Here is a 25637-nt window from a genome sequence, read left to right as displayed (position 1 = left end):
TTCATAGTTATTTACAAATCTGACACAAGGAATTAACTATATCATGTGTATACAAAAGAACAAAAGACATACTTACTGAGACTTTATATTATGCATCACTCTGATTTTGGAACAAAGATTCCGTCAATCCAATACAAAAATCCAAACAATAGTAAGAGTTAAAAAAAAAAATCTGAGAGTGTTCACCTTAACACAGTTTATGTAGTGATGCCACATGATTTTGGTTTTGATACTTACAATTGGGAACTGAAATGAGAATCACCATTATGGGAGTTAATGTTCTGCTATGAATAATTGGTTAGATTAATATTAATGATTTGTCTGCTCAAAAACTGGAAAACAATTTATTATTTTAGTTTTAGTGTAAAATATAAATTATTATTTTGGATGGTACATTATCATAAATCCTTGTTATAATACTAATTATAATAATCCATCAAGAGAAATATTTTAACCTAATATGCATTGCAAAACCCTAGTTATGTTGAAGTGGTTAATCAAGGGTTAAATTAGTCATTTTTTTCCCCCCCCTCATTTACTTTTCTCTATTATTTAAGCTAAGCTCTTAACTTATTTCTCTTGACTTTTTTAAATACATCAGCATAACACATGATGAAGTCACTGAAAAGAAGAATGAAATTTAGCATTTTGCAATTATTTCCTGAAAATTAACATATAGCCAATGAATAAATGATGTTGTGTATACCAGTACATTTTTGCTCTTTCTCTTGGATATAATATTGGAAGTGCTAGCCAGAGCAATCAGGCAAGAAAATATGAAAAGCACACACATTATAAATAAACAAGCAAAATTATCTCTTTGCAGGTGATATAATCTTGTATGTCAACTCTAAAGACTCCACATACACAAAAGTTTGTTAGAACTAATCAACAATTCAGTAAATTTGCAGTATAAAATATTAACATATAAAACTAAAGACATTTCTAAACAATGGACATTCTAAAAAGGAAATTAAGAATACCATTCAAGAAGAATAGCATCCACTATTATTAGACAATTAAAATTAACCAAGAAGCATACACTGAAAACTGAAAGAAATATTAAAAAAAAAATTAAAACAGAAAAATAAAATTTATCCTGTGTATATGGGCTGGAAGACATAATATTATTAATATATCAATACTATCCAAAACATCTATAAATTCAATGCAATCTGTCAAAATTTCAAGACAGATGTTTTTTTCATAAATAGAAAAACCCATCATAAAATACACATGGAATCACAAGAGAGTCTATATAGCTGAAATGGTCTTTACAAAGAACAGAATTGGAGGACTCACACTTCTTGATTTCAAAACTTACTGTAGTGTTCACTTCAGCAGCACATATACTAAAACTGGAATGACACAGAGAAGATTAACATGGCCCCATAGTCAAGGCTATGGTTTTTCCTGTGGTCATGTATGGATGTGAGAGTTGGACTGTGAAGAAAGCTGAGTGCTGAAGAACTGATGCTTTTGAACTGTGGTGTTGGAGAAGACTCTTGAGAGTCCCTTGGACTGCAAGGAGATCCAACCAGTCCATTCTAAAGGAGATCAGCCCTGGGATTTCTTTGGAAGGAATGATGCTAAAGCTGAAACTCCAGTACTTTGGCCACCTCATGCGAAGAGTTGACTCATTGGAAAAGACTCTGATGCTGGGAGGGATTGGGGGCAGGAGGAAAAGGGGATGACAGAGGATGAGATGGCTGGATGGCATCACCGACTCGATGGACATGAGTTTGGGTGAACTCCGGGCATTGGTGATGAACAGGGAGGCCTGGTGTGCTGCGATTAATGGGGTCACAAAGAGTTGGACATAACTGAGTGACTGAACTGAATTGAACTGAACTGAAATTGCTAAAGTAATCAAAAGAACATGATATTGGTAGATATATAGACCTGCAGATTAATATAACAATCTAGACAATCCAAAAACAGACTCACGAAAATACCCTCAATTCATTTTTTTGACAAAAGTCCAAAAAAATGAACCTCAACCTAAACCTCAGGTTAAAGTAAATTAACTGAAAATAAACCAAATGTAAAACAAACTTAAATGTTAAACACAATATTACATATTTTTAGAAATAAAAAAATCTGTGAGACTATCTTCATGACCCAGGGTTATAACTAGGCTTATTAGACTTGACACAAAACACATGTTCCATGAAAGGAAAAATTGACAAATTGATATCATGAAAAGCTTTTCTGTATGAGTTTCTCCACCATGTAGATTGCTTTAGCAAAGCAAGCAAGCTGAGAAGGTGAGAGAAAGAAAGTGCATGCCAAACAGAAGTCACTGTCTTTTCTAAAACGAATCTTATAAATGACACGCCATAACTTTCACCATCTTCTCTTTCTTAGAAGCAGTCAGCATATCCAGTGCACACACAGACGAGGAGGATCACATGGGGAGTGAGTATCAGGAAGTGGGAGCAGTGGAGCCATGTTAGAAGGTGCTGACCACAAGAAGCAAGTTCCCAAGGGGATAGGACTGCTCAACGCAGACAGAAAAACCAGCTGTTTGATTAACCATTTTAAGAACTGCCTTATGATCCAGCAATCCCACTGCTGGGCATACACACGGAGGAAACCAGAAGGGAAAGAGACACGGGTACCCCAATGTTCATCACAGCACTGTTTATAATAGCCAGGACATGGAAGCAACCTAGATGTCCATCAGCAGATGAATGGATAAGAAAGCAGTGGTACATATACACAATGGAGTATTACTCAGCCATTAACAAGAATACATTTGAATCAGTTCTAATGAGGTGGATGAAACTGGAGCCTATTATACAGAGTGAAGTAAGCCAGAAAGAAAAACACCAATACAGTATACTAATGCATATATATGGAATTTAGAAATATGGTAACAATAACACTGTGTACAAGACAGCAAAAGAGACACTGATGTATAGATCAGTCTTATGGACTCTGTGGGAGAGGGAGAGGGTGGGAAGATTTGGGAGAATGGCATTGAAACATGTATAATATTATGTATGAAACGAGTCTCCAGTCCAGGTTCGATGCATGATACTGGATGCTTGGGGCTGGTGCACTGGGACGACCCAGAGGGATGGTATGGGGAGGGAGGAGGGAGGAGGGTTCAGGATGGGGAACACATGTATACCTGTGGCGGATTCATTTCGATATTTGGCAAAACTAATACAATATTGTAAAGTTTAAAAATAAAATAAAATTTTAAAAAAAGGTTTTGCTTTATTTTTAATACATAAGTACTAAATGCCATTTACATAAAACACTGATTTACAACTGCTGCCTTATATTTTCTGGAATGTGTGCATTCATATTTCAGACTGACTCCCTTAGCTTCTGAACTATTTTTCTTCTCCCTTTGTTTTTTAGCTACATAAATAGTACTACATGTACATCTCAACATGAGCTCGTACATTGCTATAGCTGTGCTCTGCCAGTACAGACTTCTGGTTTGGGTCCTCCAAATTTCTCACACTTATATTTTGACAATACAGATAAAATATGAATGCTCAATTATGTTTTTTCTGAAGCAGGAAAAATTAAAAACACAAAATTAGAATTTTATGATTTAAAACCATCAGAATTCAAAGATCTAAACAGAATCAACTGTCAGTAGACTCCTGTGCTTAAAAATGCATCTTGTCCCTGAGGACTGATGACAGATTAATCCAATGTTATTTGATTACCGAGGCTTGGTTTAATAATCTTTTCCATATCATATGGGAAATAAATGGCAGTGCCAGGTTCAAATCCTTTCTGTATGATTGGGATAGTCATCGTGGAATATAGTAACTGATAATTCCATTATCTAACACAGGTACATGCAAGTGAACATGGTTTGTTACCATCTGTGCTCCACACACGGTGCCATCAGCCACATAGGTATAGTCTCTTCCACCTGATCTCACTGATGACGCAGTAGTTACGCACAGAAGTCCTTGAGAATATGAATAAACGGCAGATCGAACATCACTTCTATAAGTACTATTTTGTGGCCAAACACAAGCTAATTTTCCACAAAGAACATCCCTGGAGAGGGGAAACAAAACAATGTCTTATCATTCTGTCCTTTAATGAAACTTAAGTTTTAAATAAGTATTGTATCACATCAGTGATAACATAAATGTTGTTTAACGAATAGTAAAAAATCAGAAGAATGCCAAATGTCGCTGTGCACATCTGAATGTGATACAATTAACTGGCACAGCAGTAGCAGGATTGAAAACTACACAATGAACTCAGATGTTCAGACATGACTTCATTGCCTATTTTAGTACTCAGTTTTGTTATCTAGCCCATTACACGGATCACACTCAGAAAATTCCTCACATGCTCCCACTTTGATAAAGCTTGACCAGGCTGCTGGTTTGTTACTCAACGTTTGTTGAGAGTGACTGACTGCATTTATTTATACTTTATGCATATTTTGAGACCCTTCTAATTATGCTTATTGTAATGGCCATGATCTTAAGTCAGTAAATCTATTTAATATACAGACTGTTCCTTTTGATCCCAAGATTCTTTGAATATGTTCATATTTCCAGTCATTCTGTATTCCTTTCCTGAGAATTCAGAAACTTTTAGACCCCATATTTGGCATAAGCCATACCAAAGTTTATCCCATAAATAGTTTATTTACCTATCGATGGGTAGAACACTGGCTTCTCTAAGAGACTTCCAATATTCCTAGTTTATGCCCTGGAAAATAATTGATGTCACTTCTTGCTCTTGGAATCACTCAAATCTACCAACTCTCATCCTCAAATGAAAAAACAATTCTTAGTTATTGATATGTGTTTGTTGAGCATGTCCCTGTTATCTCTCCAAATGTCTTTCATTCAAAAATCTCATCCCCTTGTTCTAAAAGACCATGAAGAGGCTTTTTTTTGTGTGTGTGTGTGTGTGTGTGTGTTTTAACGATTTATTTATTTGGCTTTGTGGCTTGCAGGATATTAGGTCCCTTGACCAGGAATTAAGTCTGTACCCTCAGCAGTGAAAGCATGGAGTTCTAACTATTGAACTCCTGGGGAATTCTCCATGGGAGGTCCTTTTAAAATAACAGAGATTAGTTTAATGGTATCAAGAAGTGAGGGCTTCTCAGGTGGCACAGTGGTAAAGAATCTGCCTGCCAAGATGTGGGTTCAGTTCTTGGGTTAGGAATATCCCCTGGAGTAGGAATGTCAACCCACTCCAGTATTCTTGTATGGAAAATTTCATGGACAGAGGAGCCTGGTGAGCTACAATCCATGGGGTTGCAAGAGTCGGACATGACTGAGCATGCACGCATCGTGAAGATTGAAATGAGAGTGGGATTCCATTTCCAAATCTTTTTCCAAGTTTCTCTCCTTCCAGTCTCATTTTTCTTGTTTCTCAGATCGAAATAACTCTTTTTATTGTTGCTCTATTCTCTTCGTATAGAATGTATCTCAAAATATCTTAAACCGACTTTACATGATAGATCTTTTTCTAGTCTGGCTATTGAAATACAAACTCCTCTTCCAAAGTCCATTCTCTCAAAATTTGCATTTATGGTTGAATTCTTGGAACTGGCAATCTGCTTGAATTCCTGGAATCTGATGAAAGCAGATGAATTGAGCTATTGAATTCCAGTGTCATCTAGTGATTTTATTTTGGGAAAATTCATATACTACCATCATCTCAGATGAAGTCCATGTAAGTCATGCTTGCTAACTTTCACAATTCCTTCCACCTTTTCTTTTCCTTCTTCCATATCTTAGACAAAGGGTGGCATGCATACTTCTGGTCATCAGAGAGAGATTGAGGCTGACTTACCACCAGATCCTGCCTCTGTGGGCATCCACTGTGGTGTAACTCAGTCTGCTCTCAATTGCTTTCTAATAAGGTGTGGCTGATTATATTCCATCTTTTAGAGATTATCAGGCTCTCTTCATGAGATCTCCCTTCATCAGCATTCACTTCATGATTCCAGCCTTCCTCTTTTAATCTGTTAGTTTTCCAGTGTTGGGGCACGTGGGAAATTCTGCATTCTCTACACATCATAATTAATCCATAGCAGACTCATGTGGAGGCAGGTGGTGGAGGATACTGTCTTAGTCCCATTGAACTAAACACCGTCTTCAGCCATTTGTAGTTTTCGTAAAGGAACCAAGTTGCTTTTTAGCCATGCTGAGTGTGGTGTTTACCTAAAGGTTTTACAAAAATTTTTTTTTCTGATTTTGTCCTGGGATTTAAAGGAAGTCCTACTTCTTTCTGGAGCATTTGACTTTATCTGAGTTTTTTTAACATGTTCTTCCCACTCTCTGTTTTTTTTTTTTTTAATCAACATCGTCTTTATGTCCTCTCTTACTTCTTAAATCTGGCTCTGTTACTATTCTTTAAGCCACCTTAAGGTATAGTCACCACCAAAAAACTATACCTATGTGTGAAACTTGATGAATTTGGAGATAAGGACATGCCCGTGAAATTATTAGCATCATCAAGGACATAAACATATCCATCACTTCCCAAAGTTTCCTCTTGCCCTTTGTACTATAATCATTATTTTGTGGATGTGGTGAGAACAGTTAATAAAAGGTTTAACTTTGGGGAAAAGTTTAAGTATACAATCAGTTCAGTTCAGTTGCTCAGTCGTGTCTGACTCTTTGCAACTGCATGAATCCCAGCATGCCAGGCCTCCCTGTCCATCACCAACTCCTGGAGTTCACTCAAACTCACATCCATTGAGTCGGTGATGCCATCCAGCCATCTCATCCTCTGCTGTCCCCTTCTCCTCCTGCCCCCAATCCCTCCCAGCATCAGAGTCTTTTCCAATGAGTCAACTCTTCGCATGAGGTGGCCAAAGTACTGGAGTTTCAGCTTTAGCATCATTCCTTCCAAAGAAATCCCAGGGCTGATCTCCTTCAGAATGGACTGGTTGGATCTCCTTGCAGTCCAAGGGACTCTCAAGAGTCTTCTCCAACACCACAGTTCAAAAGCATCAATTCTTCAGCACTCAGCCTTCTTCAAGTTCAACTCTCACATCCATACATGACTACTGGAAAAACCATAGCCTTGACTAGACGGACCTTAACATATTTTTAAAAGCTATAGGAATTAAGTTGTATAGTAGATTTCCAGATAAAGCTGCTATCATTTTCTAGCTTTATTGAGGTATAGTTGACAAATAAGATTATAAAGTATTTAAAGTGTACAAATTGATGATGTGATACATGTGTACATTGTGAGGGTTTTCCCTGATAGCTCAGTTGTTAAAGAATTTGCCTGCAATGCAGGAGACCCTGGTTCAATTCCTGGTCGGGAAGATCCACTTGAGAAGGGATAGGCTACCCACTCCAGTATTCCTGGGCTTCCCGTGTAGCTCGGCTGGTAAAGAATCCACCTGCAATACGGGAGACCTGGATTTGATCCCTGAGTTGGGAAGATCTCCTGGATAAGGGAAGGGCTACTCACTCTAATATTCTAGTCTGGAGAATTCCATGGACTGTATAGTCCATGGCGTTGAAAGAGTAGGACACAACTGAGTGACTTTCACTTTCACTTTACATTGTGAAATGATTCACCCTGTTAGGTGAATTAATACATTGAACATTTCACTTATTTATCCTATTTTTTGTGTGTGAATACATTTAAGCTCTACTCTCAGCAAATTTTATTTATATAATAATTATATAATTCTATTGCCTAATTATGTAATAATTATATAGTATTTTCACCATGTTATACATTAGATCTTCAGATCTTATTCATCTTACAACTGAAAGTATGTATCATTTTACCAATTTCTGTTTTCCACTGGCAATTAATTTTCTACTCTCTGTTTCTATGAGTTCATTTTGATTATTACAGCAGCATTATAGCAAACAGAAGTGACAAGAGAAGGCATTATTGCCATGATCTTGATCTCAGGGGTAATACTACCAGCTATTACTGTTAAGTGTAGTGTTAATTATGGGTTTTCCATTTATTGCTTTCATTATGTTGAGGTATAGTCCTTCTACACTAATATGAAGAGAGTTATTATAATGAAAGGATGTTGAATCTAGTCAAATGCTTTTTCTATACCTACTGAGATGATCATATGATTCTTACCCCTTTTTTTATTAATATGGTATATCGCATCGATTGATTTGTGGATAAGAAACCATCCTTATATCCCCGGAATATTACCCACTGGATCATGGTTTATGTTCCTTTTAAAGTATTATTAAATTTGCTACTTTGTAAATTTTTTCATCTATGTTCATCGAGGATATTGGCCTCTTATTTCTCTTCTGGTAATGTCCTTGTCTGTTGTTCCATATCCAGTTCTAACTGTTGCTTCCTGACCTGCATATAGGTTTCTCAAGAGGCAGGTCAGGTGGTCTGGTATTCCCATCTCTCTCAGAATTCTCCACAGTTTATTGTGATCCACACAGTCAAAGGCTTTGGCATAGTCAGTAAAGCAGAAATAGATGTTTTTCTGGAACTCTCTTGCTTTTTCCATGATCCAGCAGATGTTGGTAATTTGATCTCTGGTTTCTCTGCCTTTACTAAAACCAGTTTGAACATCTGGAAGTTCACAGTTCCCTTATTGCTGAAGCCTGGCTTAGAGAATTTTGAGCATTACTTTACTAGCATGTGAGATGAGTGCAATTGTGTGGTAGCTTGAGCATTCTTTGGCATTGCCTTTCTTTGGGGTTGGAATGAAAACTGACCTTTTCCAGCCCTGTGGCCACTGATGCGTTTTCCAAATTTTCTGGCATATTGAGTGCAGCACTTCCACAGCATCATCTTTCAGGATTTGAAATAGCTCAATGGGAATTCCATCACCTCTACTAGCTTTGTTCCTGTGATGCTTTCTAAGGCCCACTTGACTTCACATTCCAGGATGTCTGGCTCTAGGTCAGTGATCACACCATCATGATTATCTGGGTCGTGAAGATATTTTTTGTACAGTTCTTCTGTGTATTCTTGCCACCTCTTCTTAATATCTTCTGCTTCTGTTAGGTCCATACCATTTCTGTCCTTTATCGAGCCCATCTTTGCATGAAATGTTCCCTTGGTACCTCAAATTTTCTTGAAGAGATCTCTAGTCTAGTCAAGGCTATGGTTTTTCCAGTAGTCATGTATGGATGTAAGAGTTGGACTGTGAAGAAAGCTGAGCGCTGAAGAATTGATGCTTTTGAACTGTGGTATTGGAGAAGACTCTTGAGAGTCCCTTGGACTGCAAGGAGATCCAACCAGTCCATTCTAAAGGAGATCAGTCCTGGGTGTTCATTGGAGGGAATGATGCTAAAGCTGAAACTCCAGTACTTTGGCCACCTCATGTGAAGAGTTGACTCATTGGAAAAGACTCTGATGCTGGGAAGGATTGGGGGCAGGAGGAGAAGGGGACGGCAGAGGATGAGATGGCTGGATGGCATTACTGACTCGATGGACATGAGTTTGAGTGAACTCCAGGAGTTGGTGATGGACAGGGAGGCCTGGTGTGCTGCAATTCATGGGGTCGCAAAGAGTCGGACACCACTGAGCAAAACTGAAATGAACTGAACTGAATGTCTTGTCTGTCTTTGGTATTAGGGAAATGCTAGCATTGAAAAATGATTTGGGAAGTGTTCTCTTCTAATTTTTGGAAGATTTTAACTAATTCTTCTTTTTTTTAATGTTTGGTAGAATTCACCAGTGGACTTGTTCATTTGGAAGTTTTGATTGCCAGTTCAATCACCTTATTTGTTATTAGTCAGTTCAGATTTTCTATATAGTATATACAGTATACTCTAGTACTTCTCTCTTCAGGGAGAAACAGGGTAATGGACATTTTTGCCTTCTCCTTCTGTACGTGGGCTGGGGGTATAGCATCAGAGTGTGTATGTGTAGGGGTGCTTCTATGTCCATTAAGAAGTGCTTAACTGACAGTCACAATCTGTGGGACTCATTAATGGAAGTGCCATTGACTAACAGTGTCAAGTAGTTTGGAAACCTGTTCTCTGGGCGTTAACTGCAAAAACTGTTGTGCAGACATGTGTATAAGCTTCCAGCAGGCAATACTGGTGATTTGGATTAGGCGACAGGGAGATGCTAGAGGAGGAGTCTGCTGGCATTCCAAGTCTCTGGGCAGGATTAAATCAGAAACTTTTAAAATTAGAAGGCTGACCCTCAGTCAACAGCTTTTAAAGTATGCATATGGACTCTTTTCCAGGTAAGACAAGGAGATGAACATTTTTGTCTGCTCCTTCTAAGAACTCCTTTGTTTGCTACATTCCTGTGGGGTTTGTGAATGGAAGTCTCTTTGGGTATCAGAGTCAGGTGACCTGGGGACCTGACTCTCAGGCAGCAACGAAAAAGCTAGGGTGTAGAAATGTGCACCACTTCCTTCTAGGGATAGACTGGTGACTTGGAGTGGGCTACAAAAAGATGGCAGGGAAGGTGTCTCTCAGTTTAGGAGATGAGTGATTCCATCTGTTCCCTCTGCACTGAGCCCACTTTCTACCTTCAGTAATAAACAGCAAACTTTTCTTAGTCTCCTTATTAACAGGGAAAAAAAATTTAAGAAAAAAAAAGAGAACTAAATTGAATAAAAGGAAAATATACATAATGTTATTTGAAAATATTCTCCAGATAACACAATTTATTGTCCATTACTATTTAGTGTCTCTTGGCAAGAAATAGAGACATTTTATAACTCAATGAAACAGTCATTTTCTATATACATACTTTTGCTCACAAGGTAATGGTTGGGAATTTTTAAAACCACAGTTTCCAAAACTATTAGGCAAAGAATTAACTTCTTCAAAACAGGCAGATGGAGCACCTTGAGCACCTTAAAATGAAAAACATGTCCATTAAATTATTATTCTTAATGCAAATAAAATATTTGTCAGTAAAAAGCTAATGAAACTCATGGCATAAACAAAAAAATTGTGGTCTTCGTCATGCCTTTTTTTTTTCCCTGTGTGTTTCTTGTCAATGGGCTTCTCAGGTAGCTCTAATGGTAAAGAAACTTCCTGCCAACACAAGAGACATAAGAGACAGCAAGTTTGAGGACTGGGTCAGAAGACTGCCTGGAGGAGGGCATGGAAACCCTCACCAGTATTCTTGCCTGGAGAATCCCATGGGCAGAGAAGCCTGGAGGGCTACAGTCCATGGGGTCGAACAGAGTTGGATATCACTGAAGAGATTTAGCACACACCCTGTCAATGCAAATAGAGAGAAATGATTGTCATATCTGATAGAAAATAGAAAATGATTACCTCTATCGTAGAAAATGTATCTTATAGTTAAAAACAATTTGCTTACCCCTCCCTGTGGGAATGCCTCTTTACTAGTCCAATGTACATCAGGCTTGACCTTGTAACTTGCTCTACTTAATGAAATGAGCGATTTGAAGCATCAGTTGGGGTAAAACCTTCAGAACTAGTAGATGGGGTGCCATATTCTTATCTTACTTAGTGCAAGATAAGCAAGATTTTAAGTAGAGGCTCTTTAAAGGCTCTTTAATCAGTTTGGGTGTCATAGTGAAGGCAGAGCAGAATAGAGCAGAGTACTTGTATTAGATACATAAATCTCAGAGATTCGAGGTTCATTTCCATTTCAATAAACAGAAAGACTGGTACCCAGATGTGGAGTTCTACTGTAAAATTCACCTAAAATGTGGCATTGTAATTGAACCCTGCCAGTAGATGGCAATGGAGAAGGCAATGGCACCCCACTCCAGTACTCTTGCCTGGCAAATCCCATGGATGGAGGAGCCTGGTAGGCTGCAGTCCCTGGGGTCGCTGTGAGTTGGACACTACTGAGAGGCTTCGCTTTCACTTTTCACTTTCATCATTGGAGAAGGAAATGGCAACCCACTCCAGTGTTCTTGCCTGGGGTCACACAGAGTCGGACACGACTGAAGCGACTTAGCAGCAGCAGCAGCAGCAGTAGATGGCAAGAAAAAGAGTAATGCTCTCTATGCAATGCTGAAACTTCAAGAGAAACTATCTTCTCAATAATTTAAAGGTAAATGTCTTTAGTGAGCTTACTTCCCTGTGCAAGGTGGTCAGGAAACAGAATGTGTCTTAATTACTCTTGACTGAATTTAACCAAATGGTGCAAGTAGGCAAGAAAGAGATAAGGCAAACTCAGAAAAAGAATCAGTTATTTCAGAAACAGGAATAAAAGAAAATAAAGTTCATCCCACAGGCACGTGGGTGGATGATGACTGGTGCTAACTGATATAAACTGGAAAGTCATTATGTCCAGTTGGCTGTTCTGTGCCTAATCCATGGTGAGTGGTATTTTGTTTGTTTATTTGTTTTTTAGTGACTATTAGCCTGATGGATTAATACAAAGATCTTCACATTCTTGTTCATGTCCATGTGTCTATCCCAGAATTCTTGTCTATAATCTAATCTCTCTGCATCCAGGTTCACCACCAGCCACCTTGGCCCTTTGTCACTGTCCATAAATACATCTATAATCCAATCTCTGAACATTTCTTCTTCATAGGAAATGAATGATCACATGGTCTAAATCTTTTAAGGCATCCTCCCAAATGAGACTGCAGCATGGCTACTATCTTTTTTCAATTTATAACCAGTTACTGAGCCAACACACCTATAAAATTAGCCTAGGCTTATTCCTTCTGCATCCACCAGTCATAATGAAATCCCATGTATCCACTGGTAAGAGTCAAGGAGAAGCAAAGCTATAAGAGAGTAAAAAGACAAACTGTTCTAGATTTTCTGTTCATGAATTTTTCTTCTGCCTCTCTTTTTCTTGAGCTTGAATGTGGATGAATGTATGACTTCTAACTATCGAAACATCTGACTTAAGGGATTTGACATAACTGAGTTTATGATGAGTAGTTATCAGTGTATGATCACTGGATATCTGAAAGCCAGATTATTTATCTCTACAGGGGCCAGTAGTGTGCCCAGAGTTGTTTGTCAAGTTAGTGCAATTTTCCAAAATGTAGCTAAAACGGGCTTCCCCAGTGGCTCAGAGGGTGGTTCAGCACAGCTTTGCTTCAGGAGCCCCAGGGAACTACCTTGCTTGCTATTTTCCTAAGAAGCTTGGTAGAAGCACCACATGGCATTTATTTTTCTCATAACCCACATCTATAGTAATGGGTCTTCTGTGTTTTATGATTCAAAATGCAGGGCTGTTTGGATTGCAGCTTAGATATACTGCAGGGGCTCATTCTGTTTTTTTTTTACCTCCCTCAATATTAGCAACATTTCATGTCACCTGGTAAATGAAATCAAGCAGCACTTCCCCATCTACTGCCTCTAGAACCCAAAGAAGACTACCTTTGGGTACCGTACTTGTTTTTTTTCATATGAAATGCAAGATACGCAGGGTTTGTCTTTTACTTTGCAGAGGGTGTCAGGTCATGCCCCTGATCACTGGACTCCTAAAACTTTACTGATATGACAGGTTCCTAAATATTCCTGCAGTGTATCTCCTGCCCTTTTGTAGCGCATGTATTTTACTTAGTCCTCCTACATTCTAGCTTGTTTAGTCACTAAGTGGTGATTGACTCTTTTGCGACCCCATGAACTATATCCTATATACTAGCCAACCAGGCTTGTCTGTCCATGAGATTTCCCAGGCAAGAATACTGGGGTGGGTTTCCTTCTGCAAAGGATCTTCCCAACCCAGTGACTGAACCTGCATCTTCTGCATTGGCAGCAGATTCTCTACCACTGAGTCATGAGGGAAGCCCATTCTAGCTACATTTTGCTTATCTAGACAGGTTAGTACAAAATCAGTGACAGTGTGGATCAACATGATCTTTTCTGGGAGGTCCAAATCTCTTCAACTACATGTGGCTGAATGCAGCTATATTTTAGCCCTAAATTAATACCATCATCCATTCCATGTGAATGCAAGCTGCTTCTCTTTCTCTTCTCAGGTAGGAATAGAAAAGAATATATATATATATTTGCCAAATCAATGGCTGCACTCCTACCACATATCTAAGGTCATGTTGATCTGCTCTGGTATAGTCACCACACTGGCAGAGTAGGTACAGTTAATCTACTACTTGCTGACATTTGCAATAGATACTATTATCTTCCAAGGACCATCTGGTTTCTGCAAGGGTCCAGTTGGTCATTCAGTGCAGATATTGTATAGCCAACAAGTCTGCATCCTTTAGATCTTTAAACAAAGCACTAATTTCTGGAAGGACGTTCTCTATGGTCTCCCCAAACTGACCAAGGACCTAATGATGGCATTGCACAAACTACCATGATGTGAACTCCAATAATACACTATAGGACTGAGAAAGTACTACCAAATGGACCTTTGAATCTAGTGGATCCATTATAAGCGGAAACTTGGCAAGGGTTCTTAATCATTTCCTGACCCCTCTAAGTGCCCGCTCTCATGGGGAGACCATGGTGAAACTGGGTTCTGAAAACTGCTTAGAATTTGAACAGGGAATTATGATATTCAATAAGGTAATCCTTTTTAGTCTCTCAGTCATCCATTCTTTATTGTCTTTGATGGTACAAAGAAGACTATACCTTTGTAGGCTGCCCATATAACACAATAGAATAGAAACTATATTCTATAATATTAGCCATCTATCTGACAGTAAATCAGGTATCCACATCTGCTACTCTGTCCCTGATGCTTATTATAATAATTTTATCCAGCTGTTCCAGGCACTGCTATCTGATCTTGTTTTTTCAAGAGCTTATCATGCCAATTACCATCAGTGAACCTCCTTCTATATTATCCCTTCCTACCATCATTGCCTTGGCCTACGGAGAAGGCCATTATTGAAATTTATGGTGATTCTGATACCCTTCTCACCAGCACATCCCAAGGCAATGGTCCTTCCTGTTGGGCTTAATTATTTGGCCTTATATATGTAGCATGTACATTACAGAATATCCACTTCCCTGAGCCTTTCCTTCCTTTACTCCACTAAGTGGTACAGCAATTCTTTCATTTAAAATTCACTTAGAATGGGCCACCATATCGTCTCCATGCTTATTTAACTTATATGCAGAGTACATGATGAGAAATGCTGTGCTGGATGAAGCACAAGCTGGAATCAAGATTGCTGGGAAAATATCAATAACTTCAGATATGCAAATTACACTACCTTATGCCAGAAAGTGAAGAAGAACTTAAGAGCCTCTTGATGAAAGTGAAAAAGGAGAGTGAAAAAGTTGGCTTAAAGTTCAACATTCAGAAAACAAAGATCATGGCATCCGATCCCATCACTTCAGGGCAAATAGATGGAGAAACAGTGGAAACAGTGGCAGACTTTATTTTTTGGAATTCAAAATCACTGCAGATGGTGACTGTAGTCATGAAATAAAAGACAGTTACTCCTTGGAAGAAAAGTTATGACCAATCTAGACAGCATATTAAAAAGCAGAGACATCACTTTGCCAACAAAGGTCCATCTAGTCAAAGCTATGGTTTTTCCATTAGTCTTGTTTGGGTGTTAGAGTTGGACTATAAAGAAAGCTGAGCGCAGAAGAATTGATGCTTTTGAACTGTGGTGTTGGAGAAGACTCTTGAGAGTCCCTTGGATTGCAAGGAGATCCATCCACTTCATCCCAAAGGAAATCAGTCCTGAATGTTCATTGGAAGGACTGATGCTGAAGCTGAAACTCCAATACTTTGACCACCTGATGTGAAGAGCTGACTCATTTGGAAAGACCCTGATGCTGGGAAAGATTAAAGGTGAGAGGAGAAGGGAAAAACAGAGGATGAGATGGTTGGATGGTATCACTGAGTCAAGGGACATGAGTTTGCATCAACTCCGGGAGTTGGTGATGAACAGGGAGGCCTGGTGTGCTGCAGTCCACGGGGTCTCAAAGAGTCAGACATGACTAAGCAGCTGAACTAAACTGAACTGAACTCACCTAGAATGGGCCATCATGTTATTTCAATGTTTTTGGAAACAACACAAAATTTTTTCCCAGCAAAAATGTTTACTATTTTCTAGTATCCATTATATCTACTACTGCAGGCAGGAATCCCTCAGAAGAAATGGAGTGGCCATCATGGTCAACAAAAGAGTCTGAAATGCAGTACTTGGATACAATCTCAAAAATCACAAAATGATCTCTGTTCGTTTCCAAGGCAAACCATTCAATATCACAGTAATCCAAGTCTATGCCCCAACCAGTAATGCTGAAGAAGCTGAAGTTGAATGGTTCTATGAAGACCTACAAGACCTTTTAGGACTAACACCCAAAAAAGATGTCCTTTTCATTATAGGGAACTGGAATGCAAAAGTAGGAAGTCAAGAAACACCTGGAGTAACAGGCAAATTTGGCCTTGGAATATGGAATGAAGCAGGGCAAAGACTGATAGAGTTTTGCCAAGAAAATGCACTGGTCATAACAAACACCCTCTTCCAACAACACAAGAGAAGACTCTATACATGGACATCACCAGATGGTCAACACCGAAATCAGATTGATTATATTCTTTGCAGCCAAAGATGGAGAAGCTCTATACCGTCAGCAAAAACAAGACCAGGAGCTGACAGTGGCTCAGACCATGAACTCCTTATTGCCAAATTCAGACTTAAATTGAAGAAAGTAGGGAAAACCACTAGACCATTCAGGTATGACCATAAATCAAATCCCTTATGATTATACAGTGGAAGTGAGAAATAGATTTAAGGGCCTAGATCTGATAGATAGAGTGCCTGATGAACTATGGAATGAGGTTCGTGACATTGTACAGGAGACAGGGATCAAGACCATCCCCATGGAAAAGAAATGCAAAAAAGCAAAATGGCTGTCTGGGGAGGCCTTACAAATAGCTGTGAAAAGAAGAGAAGTGAAAAGCAAAGGAGAAAAGGAAAGACACAAACATCTGAATGCAGAGTTCCAAAGAATAGCAAGAAGAGATAAGAAAGCCTTCTTCAGCGATCAGTGCAAAGAAATAGAGGAAAACAACAGAATGGGAAAGACTAGGGATCTCTTCAAGAAAATCAGAGATACCAAAGGAACATTTCATGCAAAGATGAGCTCGATAAAGGACAGAAATGGTATGGACCTAACAGAAGGAGAAGATATTAAGAAGAGATGGCAAGAATACACAGAAGAACTGTACAAAAAAGATCTTCACGACCAAGATAATCACGATGGTGTGATCACTGACCTAGAGCCAGACATCCTGGAATGTGAAGTCAAGTGGGCCTTAGAAAGCATCACTACTAACAAAGCTAGTGGAGGTGATGGAATTCCAGTTGAGCTATTCCAAATCCTGAAAGATGATGCTGTGAAAGTGCTGCGCTCAATATGCCAGCACATTTGGAAAACTCAGCAGTGGCCACAGGACTGGAAAAGGTCAGTTTTCATTCCAATCCCAAAGAAAGGCAATGCCAAAGAATGCTCAAACTACCGCACAATTGCACTCATCTCACATGCTAGTAAAGTAATGCTCAAAATTCTCCAAGCCAGGCTTCAGCAATATGTGAACCGTGAACTTCCTGATGTTCAAGCTGGTTTTAGAAAAGGCAGAAGAACCAGAGATCAAATTGCCAACATCCGCTGGATCATGGAAAAAGCAAGAGAGTTCCAGAAAATCATCTATTTCTGCTTTATTGACTATGCCAAAGCCTTTGACTGTGTGGATCACAATAAATTATGGGAAATTCTGAAAGAGATGGGAATACCAGACCACCTGATCTGCCTCTTGAGAAACCTGTATGCAGGTCAGGAAGCAACAGTTAGAACTGGACATGGAACAACAGACTGGTTCCAAATAGGAAAAGGAGTTCGTCAAGGCTGTATATTGTCACCCTGTTTATTTAACTTATATGCAGAGTACATCATGAGAAACGCTGGACTGGAAGAAATACAAGCTGGAATCAAGATTGCCGGGAGAAATATTAATAACCTCAGATATGCAGATGACACCACCCTTATGGCAGAAAGTGAAGAGGAACTCAAAAGCCTCTTGATGAAAGTGAAAGAGGAGAGTGAAAAAGTTGGCTTAAAGCTCAACATTCAGAAAACGAAGATCATGGCATCTGGTCCCATTACTTCATGGGAAATAGATGGGGAAACAGTGGAAACAGTGTCAGACTTTACTTTTCTGGGCTCCAAAATCACTACAGAGGGTGACTGCAGCTATGAAATTAAAAGACACTTACTCCTTGGAAGGAAAGTTATGACCAACCTAGATAGCATATTCAAAAGCAGAGACATTACTTTGCCAACAAAGGTTCGTCTAGTCAAGGCTGTGGTTTTTCCTGTGGTAATGTATAGATGTGAGAGTTGGACTGTGAAGAAGGCTGAGCGCCAAAGAACTGATGCTTTTGAACTGTGGTGTTGGAGAAGACTCTTGAGAGTCCCTTGGACTGCAAGGAGATCCAACCAGTCCATTCTAAAGGAGATCAGCCCTGGGATTTCTTTGGAAGAAATGATGCTAAAGCTGAAACTCCCTTACTATGGCCACCTCATGTGAAGAGTTGACATTGGAAAAGCCTCTGATGCCGGGAAGGATTGGGGGCAAGAGGAGAAGGGGACGACAGAGGATGAGATGGCTGGATGGCATCACTGACTCGATGGACATGAGTCTCAGTGAACTCCGGGAGATGGTGATGGACAGGGAGGCCTGGCATGCTGTGATTCATGGGGTTGCAAAGAGTCGGACATGACTGAGTGACTGATCTGATCTGATCTGAGTTCCATGCAGAATGTTGATTCCTCTACCTTGGGAGAATGATTCCATAACAATAAACTCTCTCCTATCAAGTCTTATGGCCTTGATCCAGTCTTATGACAAAGGACTCTCAGATTCCAGTTCCATGTATATCCCTTGGTTTCAGTTGTAACTGCTAACTAGGACCTACAGCTCTGTTGGTGTAGAGCTCTGCTGTTGTTCAGTCACTAAGCAGTGTCTGACTCTTTGTGATCCCATGGACTGCAGCACGCCAGGCTTCCCTGTCCTCTGGAGATCCTGGAGTCTGCTCAGATTTATATGCATCGAGTCTGTGATGGTTTCCAGCCATCTCTTCCTCTGCTGCCCTCTCCTCCTTTTGTCTTCCATCTTTCCATCCAGCTGGAAAAGACCCAGCATCAGGGTCTTTTCCAATGAGAGCTCTGTTACTCCCGTATAAGCTCCAGCACATCTGCCCTCTAGTTTAAGAGAGCTCTGTGTCTTAACTCTATTTTAAGTTAGTGGCCAAAATGTAGGGGAAGAAACTCAGGGGGATACATTTTGTGTGACAGGTGTCAACTATAACTTGGTGCTTGCCAAGAGCATTTGCTATCTGCCTCTGCATAGATGGAATCCTCTGCAGCTGCAGCTGTTGACATTTGACCTGCCCTGAAGGGAGTTCAGGGTGGAGAATGAGGCACTCTGTGCTCCAGGAAAACGGATGGAACAGGTCTTTAGATATTTTCAGGATCTAGTTTCATGATCCCAATCCTTACATCTCCTCATATCTAGAAAAGCATGAAATCCCTTCATGGTGACATCAGCTCCTCATGATTAGCAGAAAACCTTTTGTAAAGTATGCACTTGACTGCATGTACTCCACCTTCACCATAATCATATGCATTGGCCTTCTTCCACTACATCTTTGAAGCAGTTTCTCAGAGCTATCTGAGGGGCTGTCTCCCAGGCTGCAGTCCTAATCTTGCCCCAGATAAAACAATTTGCACGCCCATATTGTGCATCTTTTCTTTAGTCGACACAGACTTCTGTATTATTTTCAAGCAAGGGGAACATCCCTATGCGATTGGGTGCAGGTGTTGGTATGACAGGGGGCAGTTTGCTATTTTATAGATTCAAAAGTTTCAGAGAAGTCTGGATGCTCAAAAGCTTAGGGGACATATCTTTAACTTCTCCCATCCTCAATGCAAGGTTCTCGTTTTCTTCCCAACCAGATCCTTAATCTGGCATAATAGATTTTATTGACAATTTAACCTTTTCTGGAGTTCCTTCAACTTGGGAAGTCTTCAACTTTCTCTATCCTCTGATTTTAACTATATAAGTTAATAGGGAGGCCCTTCCACTCAGTCTGAATTCAAATCATCCTATTGCAGGGAAGAGCCAATTCTGACTGCATGTTGGAACTGTTTCTTTGACTTGCTTTTCATTGCTTTGGCTATTACGAGTATACACAATGGTCTGCCTCGCAGAACCCTCCTACTCTGCCTGATTGTTAAACTAAAGTGCCTTTGTTCAGCTCATAGACAACTAACATGACCCTGCCCCCCTGTGAATGGCTGTGATAAAGAAGATATTAATACATTCCTTCCACAAGCTTGTCATTCCTGGAGATGTTCTGCAAGACTGATGGCCTTTTTTACTTTATTTCCTCACCACCTCTCTCTCCCCATTTTTTATTTCTGGTTTTTTATTTCCTCACCTCCCCCATCTCTGTTCTATAAAAGAACCTGATAAGATGGTTATTCTGAAACATTAGTATGCTACCTTCTTGGTCGGCTGGCTTTCTGAATAGTCATATTCCTTACCTCAACACCTTGTCTCTGGATTATTGGCCTGTTGTGTGGCAAACAGAGCAAGCTTAGACTCGGTACCAATATCTTTTTGGCATCTTTTCCCAGATTCCAATGTTGCTTTGTAATAGACATCCAGTTCCATTGCCCTGGTAATTACTATTTCCCCATACAGTTCACTCATACCAGCTGATACAGGTATACCCTGTCACTAGCATCCTATCCTTATTCATTCTGTGAGCACTTTGTCAGTTCCCACCAGTGATGAGGTGTTCATCGATTGCCTGTTAGTGAGTGATGTCATTCTGAAAATGTATCTTGTATTTTCTCACACTGCTGTCAGTAACAAGAGTTAGTGCATGGAGCCTCCAGAAGTTAGCCCCTGGATGAGATACAATGTGCAAATTATTAATGATCAGATCATCCAGACCATCGGGAAGTGAGAGGGAAGCAACAGGAGGGAGCAGAGAAGAAGTCAAACTCAGATGCAGGCCCCACAAAGATTTGACCCACTACGATTAGCTAGCTGTGGCGATCAAGGGGGTGAGTTGGCAGCTGGAGGCTCTCTGATGACACTCAGCATTATTTTCCTTGTCCACTACAACTCATTTTCCTTTCAACATTCTATTTTCTTTCCTTTAACTGCACTTTGTACAATTAGGAGCTTTGTGTTTCCTTGATGTGTATGTATTTACTGTCTTTGTCTCTTGACTCTAAGCTCTGTGAGTACAGTAACCATGCACGTGTCCAACTTGAATATTATCAGCCCTGTGTACATACATTCTCACTATATATATATTTAATGGACAAATATGACTATGATTGACTCTACAGATGCTTTAAAAGTTTAAGTTTACTTAAAGAAATAATGCAGGAGATAAGCAATTATTTGTTAATTTGTATGTCTCATATAGTAGGCTACTACAAGAACTGCTTTTTGCCCATAGTTTTTGGCAACAACAACAAGAAAAAAATGCCTGCTCGAGATAAGAACTGAGTGAATGAATCAGCTCACTTTAGTTCAGTTGCTCAGTCGTGTCCCACTCTTTGTGATCCCATGGACTGTAGCATGCCAGGCCTCCCTGTCCATCACCAACTACTGGAGTTTACTCAAATGCATGAACATTAAGTTGGTGATGCCATCCAAGCATCTCACCCTCTGTCGTCCCCTTGTCCTCCTGCCTTCAGTCTTTCCCAGCATCAGGGTCTTTTCAAATAAGTCAGTTCTTCACATCAGATGGCCAAAGGATTGGAATTTCAGTTGCAGCATCAGTCCTTCCAATGCATATTCAGGACTGATTTCCTCTAGGATGGACTGGTTGGATCTCCTTGCAGTCCAAGGGACTCTCAAGAGTCTTCTCCAACACCACAGTTCAAAAGCATCAATTCTTCGGTGCTCAGCCTTCTTCACAGTCCAACTCTCACATCCATACATGACTACTGGAAAAACCATAGCTTTGACTAGATGGACCTTTGTTGGCAAAGTAATGTCTCTGCTTTTTATTACGCTGTCTAGGTTGGTCATAACTTTTCTTCCAAGGAGCAAGCATCTTTTAATTCATGACTGCAGTCACCATCTTTAGTGATTTTGGATTCCAAAAAATAAAGTCTGTCACTGTTTCCACTGTTTCCCCATTTATTTGCCATGAACTAATGGGACCAGATGCCATGATCTTCGTTTTCTGAATGTTGAGCTTTAAGCCAATTTTTTCACTCTCCTCTTTCACTTTCATCAAGAAGCTCTTTAGTTCTTCTTCACTTTCTACCATAAGGGTGGTGTCATCTGCATATCTGAGGTTGTTGATATTTCTCCCAGCAATCTTGATTCCAGCTTGTGTTTCCTCCAGCCTAGCGTTTCTCATGATGTACTCTGCATATAAGTTAAATAAGCAAGGTGACAATATACAGCTTTGACATACTCCTTTCCCTATTTGGAACCAGTCTGTTGTTCTGTGGCCAGTTCTAACTGTTGCTTCCTGACCTGCATACAGGTTTCTCAAGAGGCAGATCAGGTGGTCTAGCATTCCCACCTCTTTCAGAATTTTCCACAGTTTCTTATGATCCACACAGTCAAAGGCTTTGGCATAGTCAGTAAAGAAGAAGTAGATGTTTTTCTGGAACTCTCTTGCTTTTTTGATGATCCAGCAGATGTTGGCAATTTGATCTCTGGCTCCTCTGCCTTTTCTAAAACCAGCTTGAACATATGGAATTTCATGGTTCATGTATTGCTGAAGCCTGGCTTGGAGAATTTTTAGCATTACTTTACTAGTGTGTGAGATGAGTGCAATTGTGTGGTAGTTTGAGCATTTTTGGCATTGCCTTTCTTAGGGACTGGAATGAAAACTGACCTTTTCCAATCCTGTGGCCACTGCTGAGTTTTCCAACTTTGCTGGCATATTGAGTGCAACACTATCACAGCATCATCTTTTAGGATTTGAAATAGCTCAACTGGCTGGAATTCCATCACCTCCACTAGCTTTGTTCATAGTAATGCTTCCTAAGCCCACTTAACTTCGTATTCCAGGATGTCTGGTCTAGGTGAGTGATCATCGTGATTATCTGAGTTGTGAAGCTATTTTTGTAGAGCTCTTCTGTGAATTCTTGCCACTTCTTCTTAACATCTTCTGCTTTCTTTATTTCATACTATTTCTGTCCTTTATTATGCCCATCTTTGCATGAAACATTCCCTTGGTATCTCTAATTTTCTTGAGGAGATCTCTAGTCTTTCCCATTCTATTGTTTACCTCTATTTCTTTGCACTGATCACTGAGGAAGGCTTTCTTATCTCTACTTCCTATTTTTTGGAACTCTGCATTCAAATGGGAACATCTTTCCTTTTTCCTTTGCCTTTCACTTCTCTTCTATTCACAGCTATTTGTAAGGCCTCCTCAGACAGCCATTTTGCCTTTTTGCATTTCTTTTCCTCGGGGATGGTCTTGATCCCTGCCTCCTATACAATGTCACAAACCTCTGTCCATAGTTCTTCAGGTACTCTGTCTATCAGATCTAATTCTTTGAATCTGTTTCTCACTTCCACTGTACAATCATAAGGAATTTGATTAAGGTCATACCTGAATGGTTTAATGGTTTTCCCTATTTTTTTTTCAATTTAAATCTGAATTAAATGAGTATTTTTGTATGAAGAAATGAATAAACTACATCAAAAGATCGATTTTGACCTATTTGAACAAGTTTTGTGGAAATATTAGAGCGTATATTCCAAGAGGAAATTCATGAGTGGTTACGTCTTTACTAAGCATCCTTGTTTTCATTAGAACTCAAGAAGATGTCAAATGTTAAGTAACTCGGTTTGGTGTTAAAGGTTCACTTAATTAAAAAGAGTGTGGGAAGGACTCTTTCAGCCCAAAGAGTATGGCAGCCAGTCCCCCATTTCTGCTTTGTGGAGATGGAGCCAAGCTTTTGAGGTAGGGGTTGCAGAGGTCTGATGGATAATCAAAGTTGATGCTGAAATTGCAAAACAATCTATGACTATCATTCGTATTGGAAGTCACGCTGTTCATCAAGTACGTGCTGAAAGAAAACTATATTATGGTCACTAATAAAAGAGTGTGAAAGCTATCCAAGTGTCACTAAAGGCAGATTTGGGAATAGATGATGAAAGAGATGATAATCCTGTCCCTTTGTCAAATGTTAATGCAGCAGTATTTAAAAAAAAAACAAAAAATGGTCATTCAGTAGCACACCCATCACAAGGACAATCCTCATCATCCTGAGGACATTGAGAACAAAGAAAAGTGAACAGATGATATCTCTGAATATATGAACAACTTCCTAAAAGTTGACCAAGGAACATGATTTGATCTTACATTGGAAGCAAACTACTTAGAAATCAAAGATTTGCTTCATGTTACCCGCAAGGCTGTTGTCAATATGATCAAGGAAAAAACTGAGGCGATTTGAAAGACATTCAATATCAAAAGTGATTTTACTGAAAAAGGGGAAACCGAGGTATGCAAAGAGAACCAGCCATGTGAAGAGAAGTGAAATTGTGTGTCTGATGCTGCAACAGTGCAGCAATTATTTCAAATACTAGTTGCACTGTTTTGTTTATAATTGTAATATTAGAGACACAGACAACAAATGCAACAGAAAATCAATTGTATTAGCAGAATTTTGTCCTCATTGCATGTGTAGTTTCAGTAGAGATTCCAAATTTATGGCTCAGTTTCTTCTAGTATGATCAAAAGTTTCCTTTTTCTTTGCTCTGAATAAAATTGAACTGTTAGTTCTCTGTAGAAAAAATTTTAAAAACATAAAAGGAGCATGTCCTAGATTCAACTTATTGGATCTTACAGAAAGTGAATAAGTAATAAATAAATTATTTAATTTAAAAGTGATGCATTAAACGTTGGTCAAAAGTTACTGTGGCAAAGACAAATAATATTTTCCTCTAAAGTCAGGAACAAGACAAGGGTGCCCACGTTCACCATTACTATTCAACATAGTTTTGGAAGTTCTGGCCACAACAATCAGAGCAGAAAAAGAAATAAAAGGAATCCAAATTAGAAAAGAAGAAGTAAATCTCTCACTGTTTGCAGATGACATGATCCTCTACATAGAAAACCCTAAAGACTCCACCAGAAAATTACTAGAACTAATCAATGAATATAGTAAAGTTGCAGGATATACAATCAACACACAGAAATCCCTTGCATTCTTATACACTAATAATGAGAAAATAGAGAAATTAAGAAAACAATTCCATTCACTATTGCAACGAAAATAATAAAATACTTAGGAATATATCTATCTAAAGAAAGTAAAGACCTATATATAGAAAACTATAAAACACTGGTGAAAGAAATCAAAGAGGACACTAATAGATGGAGAAATACACCATGTTCATGGATTGGAAGAATCAATATAGTGAAAATGAGTATACTTCCCAAAGCAACTTATAGATTCAATGCAATCCCTATCAAGCTACCAATGGTATTCTTCACAGAGCTAGAACAAATAATTTCATAATTTGTATGGAAATACAAAAAACCTCGAATAGCCAAAGCTATCTTGAGAAAGAAGAATGGAACTGGAGGAATCAACCTACCTGACTTCAGGCTCTACCACAAAGCCACAGTCATAAGACAGTATGGTAGTGGCACAAAGACAGAAATATAGATCAATGGAACAAAATAGAAAGCCCAGAGATAAATCCACACACATATGGACACCTTATCTTTGACAAAGGAGGCAAGAATATACAATGGATTAAAG

At 39.3% G+C, this 25637-nt stretch overlaps 1 protein-coding gene and 1 pseudogene across 1 annotated transcript in view; one reads left to right on the top strand and one right to left on the bottom strand.

Annotated features, from left to right (window-relative positions):
• Positions 1-25637, bottom strand: part of LOC109553351 (disintegrin and metalloproteinase domain-containing protein 18) — a 108628-nt gene that overhangs the window by 20105 nt on the left and 62886 nt on the right. Inside the window, exons 15-16 of the mRNA XM_070781467.1 lie at positions 10678-10783; positions 3849-4032 (exon numbers count right to left, since the gene is read on the bottom strand). Coding sequence (XP_070637568.1) covers positions 3849-4032; positions 10678-10783 — 290 coding nt within the window. The remainder of the gene's footprint in view (positions 1-3848; positions 4033-10677; positions 10784-25637) is intronic.
• LOC109553267 (S-phase kinase-associated protein 1-like) lies at positions 14349-24407 on the top strand (annotated as a pseudogene).

Source organism: Bos indicus, chromosome 27 (assembly GCF_029378745.1).
Source record: "Bos indicus isolate NIAB-ARS_2022 breed Sahiwal x Tharparkar chromosome 27, NIAB-ARS_B.indTharparkar_mat_pri_1.0, whole genome shotgun sequence".
In the NCBI taxonomy this organism is placed as follows: Eukaryota; Metazoa; Chordata; class Mammalia; order Artiodactyla; family Bovidae; genus Bos; species Bos indicus.
This window is presented reverse-complemented; position numbering and strand designations above follow the sequence as displayed.